Source organism: Macrosteles quadrilineatus, unplaced genomic scaffold (genome assembly GCF_028750875.1).
Source record: "Macrosteles quadrilineatus isolate MER2022 unplaced genomic scaffold, UCM_ALF_1.0 Scaffold_8__2_contigs__length_117827958, whole genome shotgun sequence".
Taxonomy (NCBI): Eukaryota; Metazoa; Arthropoda; class Insecta; order Hemiptera; family Cicadellidae; genus Macrosteles; species Macrosteles quadrilineatus.
Window position 1 is genome coordinate 58,745,238 of NW_026542601.1, and position 21,072 is coordinate 58,766,309.

Here is a 21,072-nt window from a genome sequence, read left to right on the forward strand (position 1 = left end):
GTTATATCTGAGGAGGTTTGAACCTGGCACCTCAGGGATTAAAGTCCTGTGCTCTACCACTAGACCAGCTCGCTCCCCAAAATTTTACAATATTAACAATCTTACAATTTATTATTCATACAGGCTTGTCAATGATAGTTTACTCAAAGTATGCTTCTTTTCTTGTAGCCCGTTGTAGGTTGTAAGGTTATAGAAAACCAAAGAGTAGCATGTTAAAACTTGTTTATTTTTTACGAATATAATATCTATACAAAAAACCAACGGATCAACAACATATACATAACAAGTCCCATTGAAATAAAATTATTAACAAATTGTATAAGATATAAACTATAGCTACAATGAGCAAAATCAACAACCGCTGTACAAACTTCCTACACCTGGTAAATCATCCAATTGGATAAAAAAATTTATAAATTCTAATTGATCGATGAAACCACTTCTTTTTTAGCAGCTGACATGATTTTTAAGGCACCATCGTGTATAAGGTTCGCTGCAAGGTCCGAACCCAGTTTTTCTGCCGTCTCCAGATCCTTGGGACTTAGAAGACCCTGGGCGACTCCCACAAACAGACGGGGTTCCCGGTACGGACACTTCCTGTGAAATCGACCAACATTTTTAGTGTCATGGCAAAGACAAACTAACTTGTAATAGGAATTTTGTATGTGTTATGTTACGTCTACATTGTTGAGTCTTTTGCTAAAGCGGCCTCCAGTCATAATGAGGTTGTCTAAGCAAAAGTGTTGGATAACTTAAGAAAATTGTTAACATGTTAAAAACCTATGAATGAATACTATTTCTCCTTCAGCAAACCTAATGATATGAGTCTGTATTTCATCAAACCACTGCCTTTCTCTATTTTGAAGCCATCATCACAAAACATAAAAAATAACTGAAAAAGTAAAAACACGACTACTGTAACTAAAATTATCATGGAAATAAACTCATCCACTCAACCAAACAGAGACTAAGATATGAGGAGCAGCAGAGAAATGTGCAGTTATGAGAAGTTGGCGGACTGAGTGGTATGCAATGTCTTTTTTTTACACCAGTGGCATTTCACAAGAGGTAAACGTGAGAAAAGTTTTATGAATACGGGAATTGAATCCGTCCCTCCAGCACTGAAGTCAAAGACGCTAACCACTTGGCTAGCAACATACCCTCGTCTAAAGTAATATGAAAATACAGTGATGTGCAGGGATACAAAAGAGGTTTTCCCGACACAACATGCTACGGTGTACAGTAATACCACACATAAAGGTACTTGACACTGGATGCTGGATAATTGAAGGTAGGATTCAGATAATCTACACACTACAATATGAAATAGTGACAAATTGGGTATATAATTAATATTTAGCGTATATTAACTTGATATAGTTGGTAAAATGAATATTTTTTTAAGTGACTATATAGTAGCATAAAGCTAGCCTAACTGTTTAAAATGTAATTTCAACCATAGATCCCGGGATTGAAATATTGGCCTGGAATTGGGAATCCCAAATTGCAAGGATGGGGTAGCGGATTTATACCCCCCGATATTTACCCCAAAGAAAAAGCGCCTACGTCATTTTGACGTCACGAGGGGCGGGGCATGTACACGGTTGAGAAACAGACCGCAACTGGAAATTTACCCCCAATATATTACTAAATAATCAAAATGTAATTGTTTGCTTATTTTTAGTGATTTCCCAAACCACGGAATTTCACCCCCGGAAATCTAACTCTGAAAATCTACACCCAGAAATCTACTCCTGGAAATCTACCCCCAGTGGTCGTCTACACTAGGCTACTTATCAGCAAGATTCGTTGTTGTAATTGATTTTATTAATTGGTTTATGTAAATCAATGGCTCTTCGGTTAATCATTACCTTCTAATATCCAGTATTAAGCATGCGATATGACGTTGTCTTGTTTAACATTATTTACCTTCCTAATTCAATCAGGGTGTCCACAGAAAATTTTTCATTAATTTCCCTGACTTTCCATGACCATTTACCATTGATTTCCATGACTCACGAACTTTACTCGGAAATTATAATATAACATACACACATAAATAATGCTGCCTGGACAAATTATTTCACAGAAAATACTGAAATATGTATTAAATTATAACAATGTTGTAATAAATTTTGCAAAAATATGATATTCAAAATAAGGAAGGAAAAAAGAAAACCCAGCCTCCTCCGTCCCCATAGCTGGCCAAGTTCTCTCTCCACTTTCTTTTTTCCTTCCTATATACTTTTTATTTTTATTTTTTTATTGAGTTTACAGGGTTTACAAAATTAGCTTAGCTTAGAAAATACTTAACTTACGACAACTCAACACATTATAACAATATTTGTATTTGTATTGACATTTGAGTTCTGTTCTAATAAATATTTATTATTGTTATTTAAGTGAAAAAACTGTACACAACCACAACAGATATAATACTAATTAAAACCAAAATAAAATGAATCTTCCAAAATTATGTAAATCTAATTAGAGTATTGTCATCTTAACAATATATTTTAAGAACCGTTATTGACAAATCAAATGATTCTTACAAGATTATGTAAATATAATTATAGTATTGTTATCTTAACAATATATTTTAAGAACCTCCATTGACAAATCAAATAATTCTTACAAGATTATGTAAATATAATTATAGTATTGTTACCTTAACAATATATTTTAAGAACCTCCATTGACGAATCAAATAATTCTTACAAGATTAGGTAAATCTAATTAGAGTATTGTCATCTTAACGATATATTTTAATAACCTTTACTGACAAATCAAATGATTCTTACATGATTATGTAAAAAATATAATTAGAGTATTCTTATCTTAACAATATATTTTAAGAACCTCTTTTGACAAATCTTTAATGTTGTTTTTTCATGGCCTCCAACATTTGTTTCTTTTTCTCAATCTCAGCATCTTCCTTTTCTCTTTCTATTTTCAACTTTTTCCTACTTTCTTCTAGTTCCTTTAGCTCCAATTGAATCTTTCTTTTCTCTATTTTCTCTTTTTCTTCTTCACTTGTCTTTTCTTTTTTCTTATCTAGATATAACTGGTATCTTCTTCTTGAAGACCTTACTGAAGTAAGCATACTTCTGTTAATTGTTATATTTTTCACACCACCAAGATGTTTTACACTATCAATAATTATTCTTTGTGAAACAAGTGATTCTTCTAGAAGGTTTTCTACCAGTAAATTTTTGTTAATCGAAAAGCCAGATTCAACAAAAGCGTTTCCATGAGACAAAATTAGACACAGTTTCATCACTGACCACAGTTCAACATACTTCTTGTCTTCACCTAAAAGTGAATAATAAAATTCATCAAGTCCAACCTCATCAGTCTTTTCTAAAATAAAGTTATCAAATTTGTGTTTAAGATTTTCATTTTTCTGAACTTCTTCAATCAAAGAAGAAAACTGAAGTTTAGCTTTATCAGCAACTTGATCGGGAATTCTTTTACGGCTATACATGTTTTCTAACACTGTGTCAATCCGTGTTATTGCCAGATCAGGTTTGAGCAATATTGTTTTAGGGTCTAATGCAGTTAGCCCTCGAGCCAAATGACATTTCAAAGGACTTTTCTCTTTAAGTTTATTGATCATAGTTATCAGCAGAGTCCTAAAATCTTTTCTAAATGCTAATTTATCTTTCTCTGAGCTTTTAAGTTGTCTTAAGATGGTTTTTGCTGCATACCCAACACTTATTTTCTCTACTGGGACCAAATTTTCAAATAGGTGCAAATCTAGATTTATTAATTTTTGAGACGTACTTGCTTCCCTTAACTTCTCTGGCTTAACAAATCTCATCATTTCTTTTCTTACCAATTCCTCAATTGATGAAAACAGATACGGAACCATAGGCTTCTGACTTTGGAACCTTCTTAAGAATGGTTCAATATCTGATAAGATGCTCCTGAAAGCACAAAGTTTTGCCTTAAGAAAAGGGTCTTTCATGGTTTCCCTTAGGTACTGCAAGTTTTTATTTTCCTTTTCTTCAGTGTATTCTTGAATAAATTGGCTAACGTGATCAAAAATTTTGATAGTTTGGTCCACACAAGGCCCATTTTCTAACCACCTTACTGAAGTAAACTTGAAAGGGAATGATTTGCTGGAAGTTATTTCAGTATATTTGGCACGTCGAGCAGGGCTACCTTTGAAAAAATTATAAAGAGATCGAAAAAACTGAAAAAGATTCCACTCACATTTGTTAACTCCCGTTTTAATAGCTCCATTCACTGTATGAAGGCTGCATATACCGATGTCTAAAATGGATTTTCCGTCCGGATTCAAGACTTGCAAGTGGCTTTCTAGTTTCTTTAAAAAACTGAGGTTAACGTTTGGTCCGTCCATACTCACTTGCAAGATATTTTGCAACGGCAAGGCTAATCCATCAATAAATGCGTCTAGTAAATGGTTAGCTGATGCCCTACCAAGAAATACACTGTTCCAATATCTTGTAGACACTCTTTGAAGGTTGACATCCCAAAATCTAACACAAAGGTCCATTTGACCTCTCTGAACAACTTTGTTTAGGGATTCGTCAAAAGACACCACATAGTCAGAACACTCTTTAATTTCCTTTTGTAACAGTTCCTGAAAATATGGTGCCAGTCCATGGTTTATTAAATAAGAAGCCTTAGTTTTTCCCATACTAAAACTCTGAGCAATTTTGCTATCTGGAAACATCCTTTTGAAAGCAGCCGAAGTATCATCACAGGAGTTAAGAGACATTTTTCCAGTGACAACTTCAAGAGCCCAAATTGCTTCCGCAGATGTTACATCATCTTCATTGACACTGAAAGTCTTTAAACTTGTTTGAGAAGTTTCTTGCTTTGAAGTTCTTACATCTGGTGTAGTTGAAGTACTCGGTACAGGATGTACATCTTCTGCTGATGTAGGTTCTGACACTTTTTTCTTAGTGAAAAAGGAGATTGTTGGCTGGGAATTTTTGGCCTGCATGTATTTTAAGTGATTAGGTCCTTTAGAATGAGAAACAACCGCATTTTTACCCATGTTACTGAGCTTGAATGACTTGCGACACACTTTACAATAAGCCGAAGTGGCATCAGCAACCACCAAATCTAACCAACCACTAAATTCCGGATATAGTTTGGCATCGAGCCATAGTTTATTAAATTTGCACTGTTTAGCAGTCATTGTTACACTTAGCATCTAGCAACTAATCAACATCCTAGAACAAACAAGAAAAATATTAATAATTTAAAATAATCCAAGCACAAATGTAAGACAATAAATTGAATTGTCGTACATTTGTGAAAAATCCTGAAAAATGCTACAATAGTCGGGGTTACGGCCGACTAGAGCATCGAAGAGTCCCCTCAAATCCATCATTGGGGATTTCCATGACTTTCCATGACTTTTTACCCATTTCCCTGACTTTCCATGACCAAAATTTTTTTCCCTGACTTTCCCTGACTTTCCCTGACTTTCCAGAATGTGGACACCCTGTTCAATAAGCTGTATCAGTCCTTTTTCACCTGACCTACTTTGCAGATTTTTACGATTGAGGTGTCATTTCAAAGCTTAAGATGTAGCGCAGCGCAAAATGGTAATTTAAAAGGAATTAATAATAAAATAATTCATTAATTTATAGGGATGGACGGGATTGAATTTTTAGTTCGGGACGGGACGGGACGGGATTTTTATTTCCTTCCCGATTTTCGGGACGGGACGGGACGGGATTTTTTTCTGTGCATAAAAAGAAAGTACTGTATTGCAGTTACCAAAAAAGACATACAAAATCAATTTTTACCATTTGTGGCAATGATCTATAAAAACCAAAAAATGGGTAACAATTTACAGGTACCTATAGAAACTTGTGACTCGCGGTTCACGGGGTGATCGTCTATATGACTCACGGTCACGGCGCGATCGTCGTCATGACTCGCGGTCACGGCGAGATCGTCGGTATGACTCCGCGGTCACGGGGTATTCGTCTGTATGACTCACGGTCACGGCGCGATCGTCGTCATGACTCGCGGTCACGGCGCGATCTTCGGTATGACTCCGGTCACGGGGTTATCGTCGGTATGACTCCACGGTCACGGCACGATCGTCGTCATGACTTGCGGTCACGGCGCGATCGTCGGTATGACTCCGCGGTCACGGCGCGATCGTCGGTATGACTCCGCGGTCACGGGCTTATCGTCGGTATGACTCCACGGTCACGGCGCGATTGTCGTCATGACTCGCGGTCACGGCGCGATCGTCGATATGACTCACGGTCACGGCGCGATCGTCAGCATGACTCGCGGTCACGGGGCGATCGTCGTCATGACCCGCGGTCACGGCACGATCGTCGTCATGACTCGCGGTCACGGGGTTATCGTCGGTATGACCCCACGGTCACGGCGCGATCGTCGACATGACTCGCGGTCACGGCGCAATCGTGGGTATGACTCGCGGTCACGGCGCGATCGTCGGTATGACTCGCGGTCACAACGTGATAGTCGGTATGACTCGTGGTCACAGCGCGATCGTCGTTATCACTCCGCGGTCACGGCGTGACTGTCGGTATGACTCCGCGGTCACAGCCCGATCATCGTTATGACTCGCGGTCACGGTGCGATCGTCGGTTCAATAATCGCGGCCACGGCGCGATCATCGTTATGACTCCGCGGTCACGGCGTAATCGTCGAAATGACTTCGGGTCCTGCGTTCGCGGACCTATCGCTCGCAATAACGGCGTTATCGGCACTCGCGAAGCGGAAAAATCGCCGACGATCGGACCAAATCCCGTCCCGAAAAATTCCCGAGTTTAATGTAATCCCGTCCCGATAATCGGGAATATTTTTTTCCCGAAAAATTCCCGAAATTTCGGGACCCGTCCATCCCTATTAATTTATTAATCAACCAGTGGCAGGCTTCTTTATCAACAATTAATTGCATTGTAGTTTAACCTCTCTAGTAATTAGAAAATGGCCTCCTTGAATGATATGTTTTAAATTTGGCCGATGCGTAGCGTAGCCGACCACAGGGGGTTCATTTCAGATCGGACATTTCTGATTTGACCACTGGGGGTAGATTTCTGGGGGTAAATAAAATTCCGGTGTCAAGTTTATTGGTAAGCAAACATGTACTTATAGAAAATAGATGTTTTGAAGTTAAACAAAGTTTGAAGTTTATATAGTAACATCTTAAAAACATATTCAGTGAGATAAAATCCAACCCACCTGGCTGGTTCATACTCGTCACTGTCAGGGTCAGAGTGCAGACGACATTCACTGGACTGGCGCAAGGTTTCAGTACCATCCAGACTCCACACTGCGCCAGTGAGTGCCAGTGATGCACCTCTCACACTGCTCTCGACTGCAACTGGGGCTGAACACCCTCCACCTGTTACATACAGTACAAAAATACATTCTTTGAGTCTACAAGTCTTAAAATAACAGCAGGGACTCTTATATTTACTTTTCTATGCTCCAACCATCAGACTCTCAATTTTTAATTCATGAAAACCATAGGTTAAATGCAAAAGTAAAAAAATCTTAAATCTTGTATTTTTTTAGAGCATGTCTAGATAGGCTTGTGCCTGAATTGGTTTCCGAAAATGAAAGATTGGAAAAATAGTCCTGCGGCTAGTTTTACAAATATTATGTTCTAAAGTGTTGTAGTGTATTTACGCCACAAATATGAGAAGTGGGTGTTTATGGCACGAGCATGATAGTTCCTACAAGAGGCTTGCTGAGCACAGGATTCCATGGTAACTGACATTTTGTAAAGTGAGTTACATACTTTTTACCACACAGCAACAAATACAGGGCGAGTAAAAACACTACCCATACAGATAATCAAAATACTGTTTAATCTATGCTACTTTATCATAACATGTTAAAAGAATTGTAAATTTTCCCAAGTGATCATACAGTTGAGCGTTTAGGCAGCTCTAGGTAGTAACATACCTAGAGTACAGAGGAAGCTACGCTCCGCCACTACCCTGGCAGTGGTCGCCTGGTGATGTAGAGGATGTAGCAGTGACATGGTGGCTAAGTCATTCTCCCTACACTCCACTGCCAGAGCACCCTGACCTACAGCATACAACATCTCCTCACCATCAAGCACCTGCGGACAGACACTCTTACAATTACAAACTTGGAAAATATCAGTTTGGCTAATAACAAATGCTTAGGCCCATACACCATAGTATTGGAAGCATGGCTGACTACTAGTGTTGTTTAGTCCCACAGTAACATTAGTTAAGTCCAAAAAGTTGAGCGACAACTAAACACTGCAACATCTGATCAATTTAGTAGTGTTGCTAACTTGTTTTCATGCGTACACGTATTACGTTCCTAATACTATGGAAAATATTTTGAGTGTGGGAAAGTAAGTAAATACAGGAATCAGCTACTTTGTGTGTTATTTTCAGTGCAGGAAAAGCAACTGTCTGGTATCTGTAGGAAATGTTTCACCATAATGTCCGGAAAACAGCAGTTTTAAGTTCTCTCAATCGTCCGCAAAATCATCGTTTTCGGTTAACTTAAAATAGGGAAAAGAAAAAAACATATGGTAAATGTTTTGGTTTGCTAACCTCAAAATTTGTTAATGGCACATTATAAATGTTATAAAAACGGTGCTAATCACACTTAATTTTAAGTTATGTTTGTAAACAACAGAAATGTCATTGATGACAACTTTGTACAACCCAAAATTATGTGGTGTAATTTTGTAATATTATTCCGACAGTATGATAAAAATAGTTGTTCATCACAAGGAGTCAAAGTGTCTCTTTGGTACTTAGTCGTATTTCCAAGCTCCGCCGCACCTCGCTTGTAAAACACGAAGTGTACCAAAAAGATCCACTTTCGCTCCTAGTGATGAAAACTACTATTTGGTTACGCTACTGTAAAATCATCTGTTTTCATTATATGTTTATCACCTTCAAAAATTCATCATTAAATTGTTTACGAGGAAAAAAGAATGTTTACTTTGCAAAAGTAATGTTTACTATCTTTTTGGGATTTTTCCGACATAAACAAACATTTGTTATTGTTTCATTAACTGAAATGGGTTGCCAACTCATTGTTTTAAATAGAAGGCCTATAAAAAAATGCTATTAGTGAAATGTTCCTAACTGAAATAAAGCGATAACTGAATATTTGTATTTAATTAGTCTTTGTAGGCAGCAAAAAGTAAGTGAAAGAGGGTCATTACAAATATTTAGAGACGTAGCGAGATTTATGGAGCTCACTTTCTACTCTTGTTGAGAAATGTACTATTTTAAAAAGAATAGTGTAAATTGTTTAAGTAACATAGTAGATTTGTTAGAGTTATTACAGTGATAATGGTGATACAGTAGATAACAGGACTGGAGAGATAAGGAGAACACAAACATCATAAATACTGACCAAGGGAAGTTACAAGGTTTTCTACTTGTTTTTTAAGTTAGTGAGCTAAAGACAAGCCATACTTAGGCTTTTACAGCAATAGTATGTAGTGATTTTTATAATAATGAATATTCCAATTGTTTTTCATAAAGACATATCAAAAATATACTAAATAGTATTTAAAGGTATTATTGACTATCTAAGATATTTTTCTCAGATAGACTGACTCTTTAATCAAGTGGAACTGAGTGTACCCACTTGGCAGAGAGGTTTAGGTAGGGTTTAGAATACCCAGTCCCCTGTTATAAAGGATCATATATCGATATTTGATAGCCTAAAAGGCTTCCCCAGAAACCTGTCTAGCGTTTGAAGAATTTGAACTCGGTAAATTGTTTATGCTGATCATATTATGCCAGTAGATTATTTATTATATTAGAAATAGAAATAAACTATTTAACAACCAATATATAATTCATTAAGCTGCACCTGTCTTTTAGTACAGTATTCACATAAAATTTTGTAGAGGTAAACAATTTTACCTTTAAATTTGAAAATTGTTCTCCTTTATTTGAAACATTTGGAAAAAAGCTAAGCTCCTTTTTTTAATAATTAAATTTACACACCATGAGGATATTTTTACAATTTCAAATATATTTTTTTGGGGTATTTAATTTTGTACATTAAATGCACTTTAGGTTATTTAGCACCTGCTTTTTTAATGGCAAGCAAAAATAATAATTTATATGCACAGAACCACCAACAAGTATATTTTTCTTACAACAATCTGATTCAAAATAGAATTTTTGCATTACGTGAAAATCATATTTTATTTACAAGAATGGTACAGTAACAAATCAAAAAACCACATAAAAGGTTTAAAAACCCAAGTATCTGGCAGACATACTTTAACTGTTTGAAATAAAAATTACAACACCTTACCTTGCCATGTGAGTGGCCTTAAAAGCTTTTGGATAAATGAAACAATCTGAAAATAACAGACTACTGCCTACTACTTAAGAGGGTTCCCTACCCCCATTGAAAAACGTCAGAAAACCGCTTCGCGCGGTATCATATAGCGATTCTAGTTTTAACATTTAAATTGTGAACCAAACACCATTTTGTACATAAAGAGTGGTTATACTAAGTTTGCTTTTTAAAAAATGTCTATGCTTACGCAATCAAGGGCAACGACTTGTCAAAGTTAGTATAACCACTTTTTTAAAAAGCAAACTTAGTATAACCACTCTTTATGTACAAAATGGTGTTTGGTTCACAATTTAAATGTTAAAACTAGAATCGCTATATGATACCGCGCGAAGCGGTTTTCTGACGTTTTTCAATGGGGGTAGGGAACCCTCTTAATTACAAATCACCTTTTGGATACATAAGTATAAATCTCATCCATATCAACCAGATGTATTTAGCTAATCTCCAATTGAAAAAGAACTTAGTTAAATAAGTCTTCCACAAAGTGTGCTATTAACATTATGGTATTTTCCTCTTGGTACTATGATAATCACCATTAGATCAAAATTGAAAAAGGTTTGATATGAAATATGCTATAGTATTTACAATAAATTAACCTTTCGGTATTGTGTTGGTTAAAATATTTGTGTGATTAAGAAAAGTCATTAATGATAGCAGTGCACTCTGCCCATGGCTCAATTAGCTACGATCAAATTAATTTTAAAACTTGCTACAACTTTATGGTAATAGAATACTTATTGGAGACAAAGAACTAAAAATTATTGTACACTGCAAAATTGACACGCCTGGGACATGTTTAAAGCTTTAAAAGCAAAGATAAACAAATGATGTTGCAAAATTGACACGCCCAGGACATGTTTAAATTTTTAAAAGCACAGATATAAAGGATGTTGCAAAATTGACACGCCCAGGACATGTTTAAATTTTTAAAAACAAAGATAAACCAAGGATGTATGAGAATTGATATCATGACAATTTCTTTGCCATTTATTTACATGTCCTAGGTAACTTAAAAAAAGCACAAAGATTTGATTTAATTTTAAAATTTCATTCACGGATTCACCATTTACATAAATCACAGAGAAAATATAAATAGTGAATAGTGATAGTGAACAAGCAGCCTCTTGATAGCTAAGCAAGCATTCAAAAGACTCAGCTACTCAGGAATAAATGTTGTATTTACCTGTCCAACCCGGTCCTGCCAGCCCATCCTAGTGATCCCAGCAAGGGCTAGTATGATTGCTGCGTACTGAGAGTCCTCGGTGTCTAGCTTGCGTAGTCGAGTGTTCAAGTTGCCTCGGATGTTCTCAACTTTGAGGTGTGGGAAATGTCGGGACAGCTGGGCAGTTCTTCTCAGGGAGCTGGTTCCTGAACAATGATGGGACTGTCAATTTAATCTCAAGCAAGATAAGTTCTGGACTTAGGTACCATTTGTCTGTGGGCTATCAATTAATTATGCTATCTAAAATGTTGATTTTAGGTAGTAAAGCACCAGGGACCATTACCTTACAAAACATGCCAATGATGTAAAAACACAAAACCCACAGAATAAAAAACAAACAAAACAGCATCAACTAAGGCTACATGTATGTAAAAATAAGTTAAAAATTTATAGAAACTTCATTGATCCAGAACTTTTTTATTTAGCTAAACACACATATGTAGAAGGCACAAGATTGTCAAGATAATTTAATAATAGCTTACCAATTACGCTATTTTCTGGTAACGTTGCTAAGGTTTTATCCTTAAATTTTGCGTTGAAAATCACGGCATCTCTTGGATCTTCTCTCCTGGTAACATTTGAAAATGAATTAACAAAATTAATTAAGGTAGGCCTGCTAAATATTGTTGATGAGGATTTACAAAGACAGTCATGTAAACCAATATTTATAGAATTACATATAATGACTTTGACTAATCTCTATTTAGCCTATATTTTGCTGTCTCGCTGTCTGATATGTTGAGGAGTCTTTGAAACATTTTACAACTGGAAACAAAACACATCCATATTATACTAGGATTAGGAATAACAATCCATTTGATTTACTAGCTTATAAAAACCCAAGATAAGCCATAAAGTATTTTTACTAGAAAAAACTATTCAATTCACTTCCAAAATTGCATGGATTGTATCCTTTAAACGATTTGATTCTGTTCTAAACCCAGGGTAAAGGAATGGGTTTTATTCTGTGGACAATTATCTAGCCAGTGATATTAGTAGGGCCAATTATTAGTAGTGATATCATCATAGGCTTTATATATTTCATTATGTATTTATTCTCATCAATATTTCTCTAAATAATTTTAATACTATCACGGTTAAGCTTAGCAGCCTTCAATTGCAGTGGATTTTATTTATAACTTTAGTACCAGTAACTGAAATGATAATAAATTTACATGTAAAAACTAATTATAAAGGCTAAAAAAAATAATTAAATAACCTGCTCGTGGTTAAAAAAAAAACACTTACTTGCAAATAGCTCCGATCGCCATTCCGTCAGGTAACACTGTAGGGAGATCTTTGAGGGAATGAACTACAAAATCTACATCACTTCTTTCCAGTGCTATTTCAAGCTCTTTTGTGAATAAACTCTTCTCACCAATTTTCGGAAGAGGTTTATCCAGAATTTGATCGCCTAGGGTTGACATGGTAACTGAAAAAGAGGTTTTACTGAACTTAGGATTTATTAAGTATGGTAATGTTTTCTAACAGTTCACAGAATAATGGTATCAGTTCACTTAATTTTACTGACTTTGACGGACATTTTAAGAGCAAGATATATTTAATTTAAATCAAATTTTAAAAGAAATTATAAGCATTGAACAAATTATTGATTTTTAAAACTTCTAAAAGACCAGACAGGTAATTCTTCATTTTTGTTGCTGGTGTTTTCGGACCAAATGTTTGACGTATAAAAAAGGTGAAGTTACCTGTGTTGCCTTATTGTCCAAGTCTTGTCCTTAATGGATTATGCACATTTTGGCGCAAACACCATCATCAAATCCGTATAAGAACTAATCTTCCCTCAAGAGGTGCGTTGAAAGTTCACAAATAAAACACAGGTTAAACATAAAAAAAACACTGGTTGACCATTATGGACGATATGGAGTCTCGACACACGCCAGTGCACGCGTTACGAAAGAAAAACGATGCTAAATAACGGTCGACCAGATTTTAATTTTAATTTGTTTTATTTTATGTGTTTTTTAACTAGATAACTATCTACTTCAAGTTTTTAAAATAATTTAAGTTAATGTCCATATTGGATTAGTATCAAATTTCAGATGGTATGAAACTTAGCTATACATTGATTTTTTCAAAACAACATAAACCAACCAAACATTACTCCCTACAGCCTAAGCTCATTTCTCCTTACCTATTTCAAACTTCTTACTAGGATAAATTTCTTCTAAACTTCTTATAATTGAACGGGTTTGAATCAGTGCCAGCTGCAACAAAAATACAAAGTATAAAACATGGCAAAATTATTGATGGATAATTATTTTACCCTAACTTATATGAGGCCTATTAATGAACCAAAAAGGTAGACCTAGTCATCTATATATATATATATAAGGCAAAGCCCTCACTGACTCACTCACTCACTCACACTCACTCATCAGGCATCACTAATTCTCCCACTTCCCATTTACCTAGGAGGCTGAAATTTGGTACACTGATTCTTTAGGCATTAAATAGGAAAACTAAGTTGTTTTTATTCTGATCGGACTCTCGGGCTCTGCCCCAGTGGCTCTGGAGTTTCCCATGTTAACCTTATGAGTACTCATATTTAAATTGAATTAAAGAATCTTAACAGCTGGTTCAACTAAACTATTTGATTCTGTGATGTTCAATAGCATAAAAAGTTAATAGATTTACCAACAGGGTGCAGCACTACTGTATTATTTTTAAATTTATGACAACAGCTAATTTGCAACCAAAAGGTGAGTGAGCATAGCGTACGAACTTCAACCTGGAGGCGAGTTAGCGTAGCGAACGAGCTAACCTGAAGGAAAGTGAGCGCAGCGAACGAGCTCCAACCTAAAGGTGAGTGAGCGTAGCGAACGAACTTCAACCAGGATGTGATTGAGCCATGCGAACGAGCTCACTTATGAAGTTAAACAGGGCAAAGCCCGCGGGTACAGCTAGTTGTTAATTATAAAGGTAGCCTTTTTAATGTTTATTTTCAATAAAAACTTAAGGATTTCTTATAGAATCAAACAGTAACTGTAATTAAAATATGGTATCACCGCATGGATTAAAATAAAAGGATTTATTTGCACAATTTTGGATGCAGTTATTGTAAAATGAAATTTTCTTTTGTTAGGTAGCAATTATTCAGTTAAATATATCGCTTCTAAATTTTTTTCCGATGTAAACATCAAATAGAGTTACCAGTATGATCTGTTACATTTTTGGTGTTTAATAAATGTAAACATAGAATTGAGTAAGTTACTGGTCTGTTTGCGTTTTTAATGATGTTTAATAAATGAAACTAACTTATCAATTTAAAAGCTATTCGATCAAATCAAAATATCTAGCCTATAGAAATGTAAGAATTTTATGAAGGTTAACAAAACAAACAATAACTTTTAAGGTTAACTTAAGCTTAAGGTTCCAAAACTTATTGATAAGATGATATGACCACAAGGGTTCAGAAATGTATAACATACTTTCTTCGAATTTTAGTCGTAGACTACAAATTTAGTAGGCTATAAAAGCAAGTATAAAAAAACAATTGTTGATGTTTTGTTATTGCTCTGATCCTACTTTGGTATTAAACGGAGGCCACACATTTCACAGCGCACTGCGGAGGTCATGTTAAGTTATGTTAGTTTGGGGTTATAAATAACTTAGCCTAGGCTATGTTTGTAGGATTATCCTCGTTTGATTATGAATCGAACAATACCGGATGAGTCATACTTTCAATTTTATTTTTGATAACCCAACCTATTCCGCCACAGCGCGCTGTATAAGGGTCCCGGCCTCTGTATAGGCCTAATAGCAAAGTACCGTTTTTATTTATATTATCTGTAGGCTATGGTAAAATTAAATTTGAAGCAATATTACCGAACCGAATTATAATCGATATACAAGTATATTTAATCTGATAATAGGCTATAATGAAGGACTGTACCAGTACCGTACCCTTTCAGACACTTTCGGTCAAAAACTGATACCATTTAAGTTATTAAGTGTAAGTTGGTCAGCATGAATAACACTAAAAGTAGGAACATAAAAATCTAATGTTTAATTGGTTGCACTTTAGTTTACGTCCTACATTTACTATTATACCGGTACTGTACATTATAAGTTACATTAACTACCAGCTGCTGATTACAAAATGAAACTGTTCTAAGCTAAACCTATAGGCCTATCCTTAACCAAACTGCAGTAAGTTTAGGCCTAGGCCTATGTGAGTAAATGTAGGACGTAAACTAAAGTGCAGCCGTTTAATTACTTGAAAGGTACACTTCCATAATATTGGCACAAACAACCAGATGTAAATATCGATCGATATATCGATTATTCAATATATCGTTCGGTTAGTTAGATAAGGTTAACCTAACCTAACTAACCAAACGATATAACGAATTAAACAATCGAATAATCATGCTATTACTCATTCGGTTGTTTGTGCCAACAGATATGGAAGTGTACCCCAATTGAATAAACCCTATATTTAACTTTAACCGGAGAAAGATTTCAAATATAAAACTATTCCATTTCAAGCACATGGAAATAAGTACAACAGGACACGTCAATATGTTTTTACTTAATTCATATCATTAAGTAACTGATGTCAAATAACTTGGAATGATAATTAATTAACTACTGTTAATTTAAGTTAAGTTCGGGCATGTTAAATTAAATATGGTATCACAAGATAGGCCTAATGAGGCTTAGGCCTATAAAAATTAAACAATATCAAAGCAGTTTTAAGAAGACTTAGCCTGATCTATATTTGCAATGCAAAATGAATATTGTGAACAAACTTAGAATGCATCTGCTCTGTTAAATACCGAATTACTAAAATGTAAAATATAGGCTACACATAGGGTAGCCTATGTTTGGAATGATTCTAGAAGGACCTACAGTAGGCCTAAATACATAGGATACAAAAGATAACCCTGATATAACCTTACTTTCACTTTTCAAATGTAGGTTACCATATCATTAAATCCAGAAGTCTTAAACCTAGGCCTACCTCACTTTTTCTTGATCCAACTTTGATAACTTTTTCCTGATCACCCATTTTCAGTGCTGGCCGTTTTACACTACCGTAAAATTATAAATATTTAAATTATGAGAGGTAATCACTGAGCATGAAAGTAAGGTTAAGACGTCATGAAGATATAGTAAAAATAAAATTGGGCTAAGGGAACACTTTTTAAAAACTAGGAATTGTAATTTTGAATATCACATGAATGGTAAACAATTACTGACACTGCAGCAGATTGTTTGAGGGTCAATTAAATTGCATTAGCTACATTTGCTATTAAATCTAAACAACCCCCTAAAGGCATACATCTTGTACTTGAACAAAATTTGAAAGAAGGAAGAAAGTAAACTAGAAGGGAAACTCCACTCCACTTCCACATCTCGATCTCGATCAGTACAGTTTTCTGTTTCAATCCAAGCAGAAAGCAGAGTGGTAGAGTAGCAGTGGTAGCAGACAAGACAAACTAAATCATATGTCATCAGTCAGCTGGACGCTTGACATTTCTGTACTGACTACAAACAGTAAACTATCATCGCGCACCAGTTTTTGTATTCAATCATACTAGTGTACCTGTTGCTCGAATTCGAGCAATTGCAAAGCATTACAGGCGTTATTTTAAAACGAATAACGGTCATAATTTCCGATGACTTTATATAAGTCGACTCAAAGATTATGGAAATACTCAGGATGTACACAACAGTTAGATATAATCAAAATTGTTTGTAAATATCTTATCTTTTTTTCAAAAGCTGATCTTGTTTTTAGAGTTTTCCACAAATGTTTCCCACTCATAGCCGCATTAGATTCTCTATAATAACGATTATAAATGAAGAAAAAAAACATTATTTCTTTTTATTCTAATTCAGTTTTATTTTTAGTATGCCTATATCAAATTGTCCAGGATTTCTCGCTTGTTTCCATTGTAATAATTACACCAACCAACCCAAGTATCGTCTATAGATGCAATACGCCAAAGAACATACGTGCAACACGCCTACGTACAATCTCCAAGAAGTGGTAAAAAAGGCAGAAACCAACCCATACAATAGACATAAGTTAACTCCATAAGAAATAATTTTAAGAGTTACCGGTACTGTGATATTAGGATTTTCCACTGATTTGGATTGCACATTATAACATTACAACATTACAACATCATATCGCAAAACATGACACGATGCAGAAGAAAATCGATTTTAAAATCAGAAAAAAACTTTGCAAATACTTCATTTTGACAAATTTAGTAAATCACAATTTAAATATTAACAGCTGTTTCATTAAAAAGTAGTGTAAAATTATACATATGGTCATAATGTAAACAAATCTGCTGAGGGGACTACTGTCACTTGTTATTAAAGGCCTCTGGGGCAGAGCCCCAAGGGAATTTAACTCGTTTCTCTGTTGATGACTCATCTACAGACCAAGACCTTTCTTTAGAGACCCCTACCAAGTTTCTACGCCCAGCCGTTCTCTGAAATTAGCTGTGACAAAATCCCGTTTTTCCCCCATAAGAATAACATGGGATGGGAATTTAAAGGCCACTGGGGCAGAGCCCCAAGGGAATTTACCACGTTTCTCTTTTGATGGATCATCTACAGACCAAGTCCTTTCTTTAGACACCTCTACCGAGCTTCTACGCCCAGCCGTTCTCTCAAATTAGCTGTCACAAAGAAAAACAGTTTCAAATTAATATATAGATAAAGCTTTGTTAATCTATGCTCATTGACTTTGAATATTGAGTACTTAGAATAACAAGTATAGCCTACAACTCCTAGGGGCCCGGGCCGTCTATAAGTAACGCGTTTTCTTCATTTTTAAACCCTCCCTCCCACCCTGTGACGCTGCATATGGCAAGCCCCTCCCCACCTCCTCTGTGCACTGTGCAGTGTAACCATAGATTAAAGGAGTAATATATGGTGTAACATAACGAATCAGACAAATCATTGTCATGGACATTTCTGTGTATTGAGATCATTGTCAGTACGCAGAACAAAAAATAACCATGTTCATTGCTTATGATTGAGTCCAAATACGGTACTTTTTACAAGGTTAGACTATAAACAATAAAAAAATAGATTTTATAGAAAAGTTATTAACAAATATTTCAAAATATAAAGTTACAGACTTGAGAATTATCGCGTTGTTCAAGGAAGTCTGTAAATAGGTTATTGTGTACCGAGTGTGCGAAGTGGCACTTTGCACTCCCTAGACACATATATTTTTCCTACAGTCACTATAAAGCATAGAAATAATTTTAGTTTTCCGAACACTATACAACACGTTTTTAGGTTAGGTTAAGCCACAGACTATCATGATCTCTATTTATTTAGGGATCGATGCAGACTGTATAGACATTAGTTTTTTTTTTTTTTTTTCAAATGTTTACCCTTAATATAGTACAATTCCAATTTCTATTACAGCCATATTGTAGAATTAAAAAAAAACCAAATAATTTTGTATATTGAAGTGTTGATGTAAAATTAAAAGTTACAGGAAAATTCTCAAAATCTGTACCATATATTTCCCATGTCATTCTTATGGAGGAAAGTCGAAACCAGTTAGTCATATAATTTGCTTATAGTTGTTGATCAAATTTGGCTGATTTAGGATTTATTTATTCCTATTCTATTAACATTTGGTGGGGAAAACACATTTTCCTTGCCTGTAGCTGCAAACCTAGGTACTTAAATCTAATTTTATTTAAATGGGAAATAATATTTACTAGTGTCCCTGTTGCTCGAATTCGAGCAATTGCTGAAGTATTACAGGCGATATTTTAAAACGTATAACAGTCATAATTTCTGATTACCTTAAAATATTCGACTCAAAGATTATGGAAATACTCAAGATGTACATAACAGATAGATATAAACATTTCTTGTAAATATCTTTAATTTTTCAAAAGCTGATCTTGTTTTTTAGTGTTTTCTACAAATAGCCTTACTCATAGCCGCATTAGGTTGTCCATAATGATTATGAATAAAAAAAACATTATTTCTATTTCTTCTCCTTGGTTACAGCCTCCTGTGCCTTAGTGGTGTTCTATGACTTTCCTATGTTTCCATAGCTTGCAAATCGGCTCTTTCAATGAATACTAAGAAATGTAGCACAGTGTTAATTCAGTTTTTTTTAGTATGTCAAATTCAGGCTCTCTCTTGTTTTTCCACTGTAATATTTACGCAAACCCAAATTCAATAGTTAATATTTCATTTCAACCTAACCAAGTCAGTAAATGTTTGTAGCAAACTGTTAAATTAGCAAACTTATTTATGGTTTACAATAAACATAATATGTTCTTCTTCTCACTTTCTGACAACAGCTCGAGTTTCATAACAATGTTTGTTTCGTTTCCCATGTATTTAATCTTATGGAGAAATACAAAACATTAAAGGGCCCCAGGGCCTCACTCTCTAAATTATTTCCCTAAAAAGAAAGTTTCCTGCACAACTTCACGTTACGGTCTTTCCAATGACAACAAAAACATGTCAAGCGGTTCAGTAGTTTCGGAGGAGTAATTGTCACACAAAAAAACTTGCTTGCATATAAGCAATATAGATTGTTTATGGAAATATTTTAGTAAAAATCCAATCAGACAAATTGAAATTTTGCTTAGTCTGCAGATTTGCTGGGGTGGGGGTATATAAATATGGCACTTGATATTGGCAGGGGCAAAAAATAAAACTACAATCACAACAATTTAATACAACACTTAAAACAGTGCTATGTAATAATTTTATTATTTTGCTGTACATTATATCTACAAAATAATAATTATCTTATACATATTTACAAAATTTTTGTATTGAGTAAAATCAATATCTATTTTCATACTAAGCTATAATCTAAACTTAAAACTGTCAACCTGATTTTGTACGTCCTACACATTATCATGGACTTCTCAAACAGAATTATCCACGCTACAAATTACATTTTCTATAGATTATTTTAAAAACTTCTCTACAGTTTTCAGAAGTTAAATTATACATTTTTTTTTACAGTTGGTCGAACAGCAAACTAAACTGGTAAAAAAGTAAGGGATACCTATGTAAAAAGTGTGAGGGAGGAGCACTGATCTTTTATAAAAATTTTAACCATAAATAATTGAGACACCTTCCTAAATATTAAATTCCTGCTTCCTTAAATGTTTCTTCTGTACCGTACTTATTACATGTTTGCAAGTGAGTAAAGTTAGAATATTTAACTTCAGTATTTTTCTATTACATAGCTAAGCAGGAGCTGTCAACTAATTTAATAGCGAGTTGTTGAAATTATGAAATAACTTTCTCAAAACCACATTTTTTATTGAAGTAAACTTTAATGAAGATTTTTTTTCAACTTAGAGTTTGATCAAACATTTTGACGACCTTTTGAACCATGTAGTTGTGAATTTCTACATGGATGTCCCAAAGTGCAATGCAACTATTAAATTAATTTAAAAAAATCTTTTCATCACTATGTATGTGTTTAAAACAACCTGTGTCGTGTTGGACTGTTTGATACT

At 34.8% G+C, this 21,072-nt stretch overlaps 1 protein-coding gene across 1 annotated transcript; it reads right to left on the reverse strand.

The window, feature by feature from the left end:
- Positions 1-205: 205 nt before the first annotated feature.
- On the reverse strand, positions 206-16,932 carry LOC128999817 (porphobilinogen deaminase-like). Its single transcript, XM_054426509.1, has 8 exons — positions 16,557-16,932; positions 13,725-13,797; positions 12,818-13,001; positions 12,052-12,137; positions 11,531-11,715; positions 7,936-8,095; positions 7,207-7,369; positions 206-597 (listed from the first exon to the last, which is right to left on the reverse strand). The coding sequence occupies exons 1-8, from the start codon at positions 16,602-16,604 to the stop codon at positions 420-422; spliced, it is 1,077 nt and encodes a 358-aa protein (XP_054282484.1). The 5' UTR covers positions 16,605-16,932; the 3' UTR covers positions 206-419.
- Between the last annotated feature and the right edge of the window lie 4,140 nt (positions 16,933-21,072).

Excerpts from the sequence above, each read along its gene's own strand:
- LOC128999817 (XM_054426509.1), bottom strand. The coding sequence starts at position 16,604 with ATGGGTGATCAGGAAAAAGTTATCAAAGTTGGATCAAGAAAAAGTGAG. Across the intron at positions 13,002-13,724 it reads TAGTAAGAAGTTTGAAATAG|TTACCATGTCAACCCTAGGC; the intron begins GTAAGGAGAAAT and ends CCTCTTTTTCAG. Across the intron at positions 598-7,206 it reads GACGAGTATGAACCAGCCAG|GAAGTGTCCGTACCGGGAAC; the intron begins GTGGGTTGGATT and ends TCGATTTCACAG.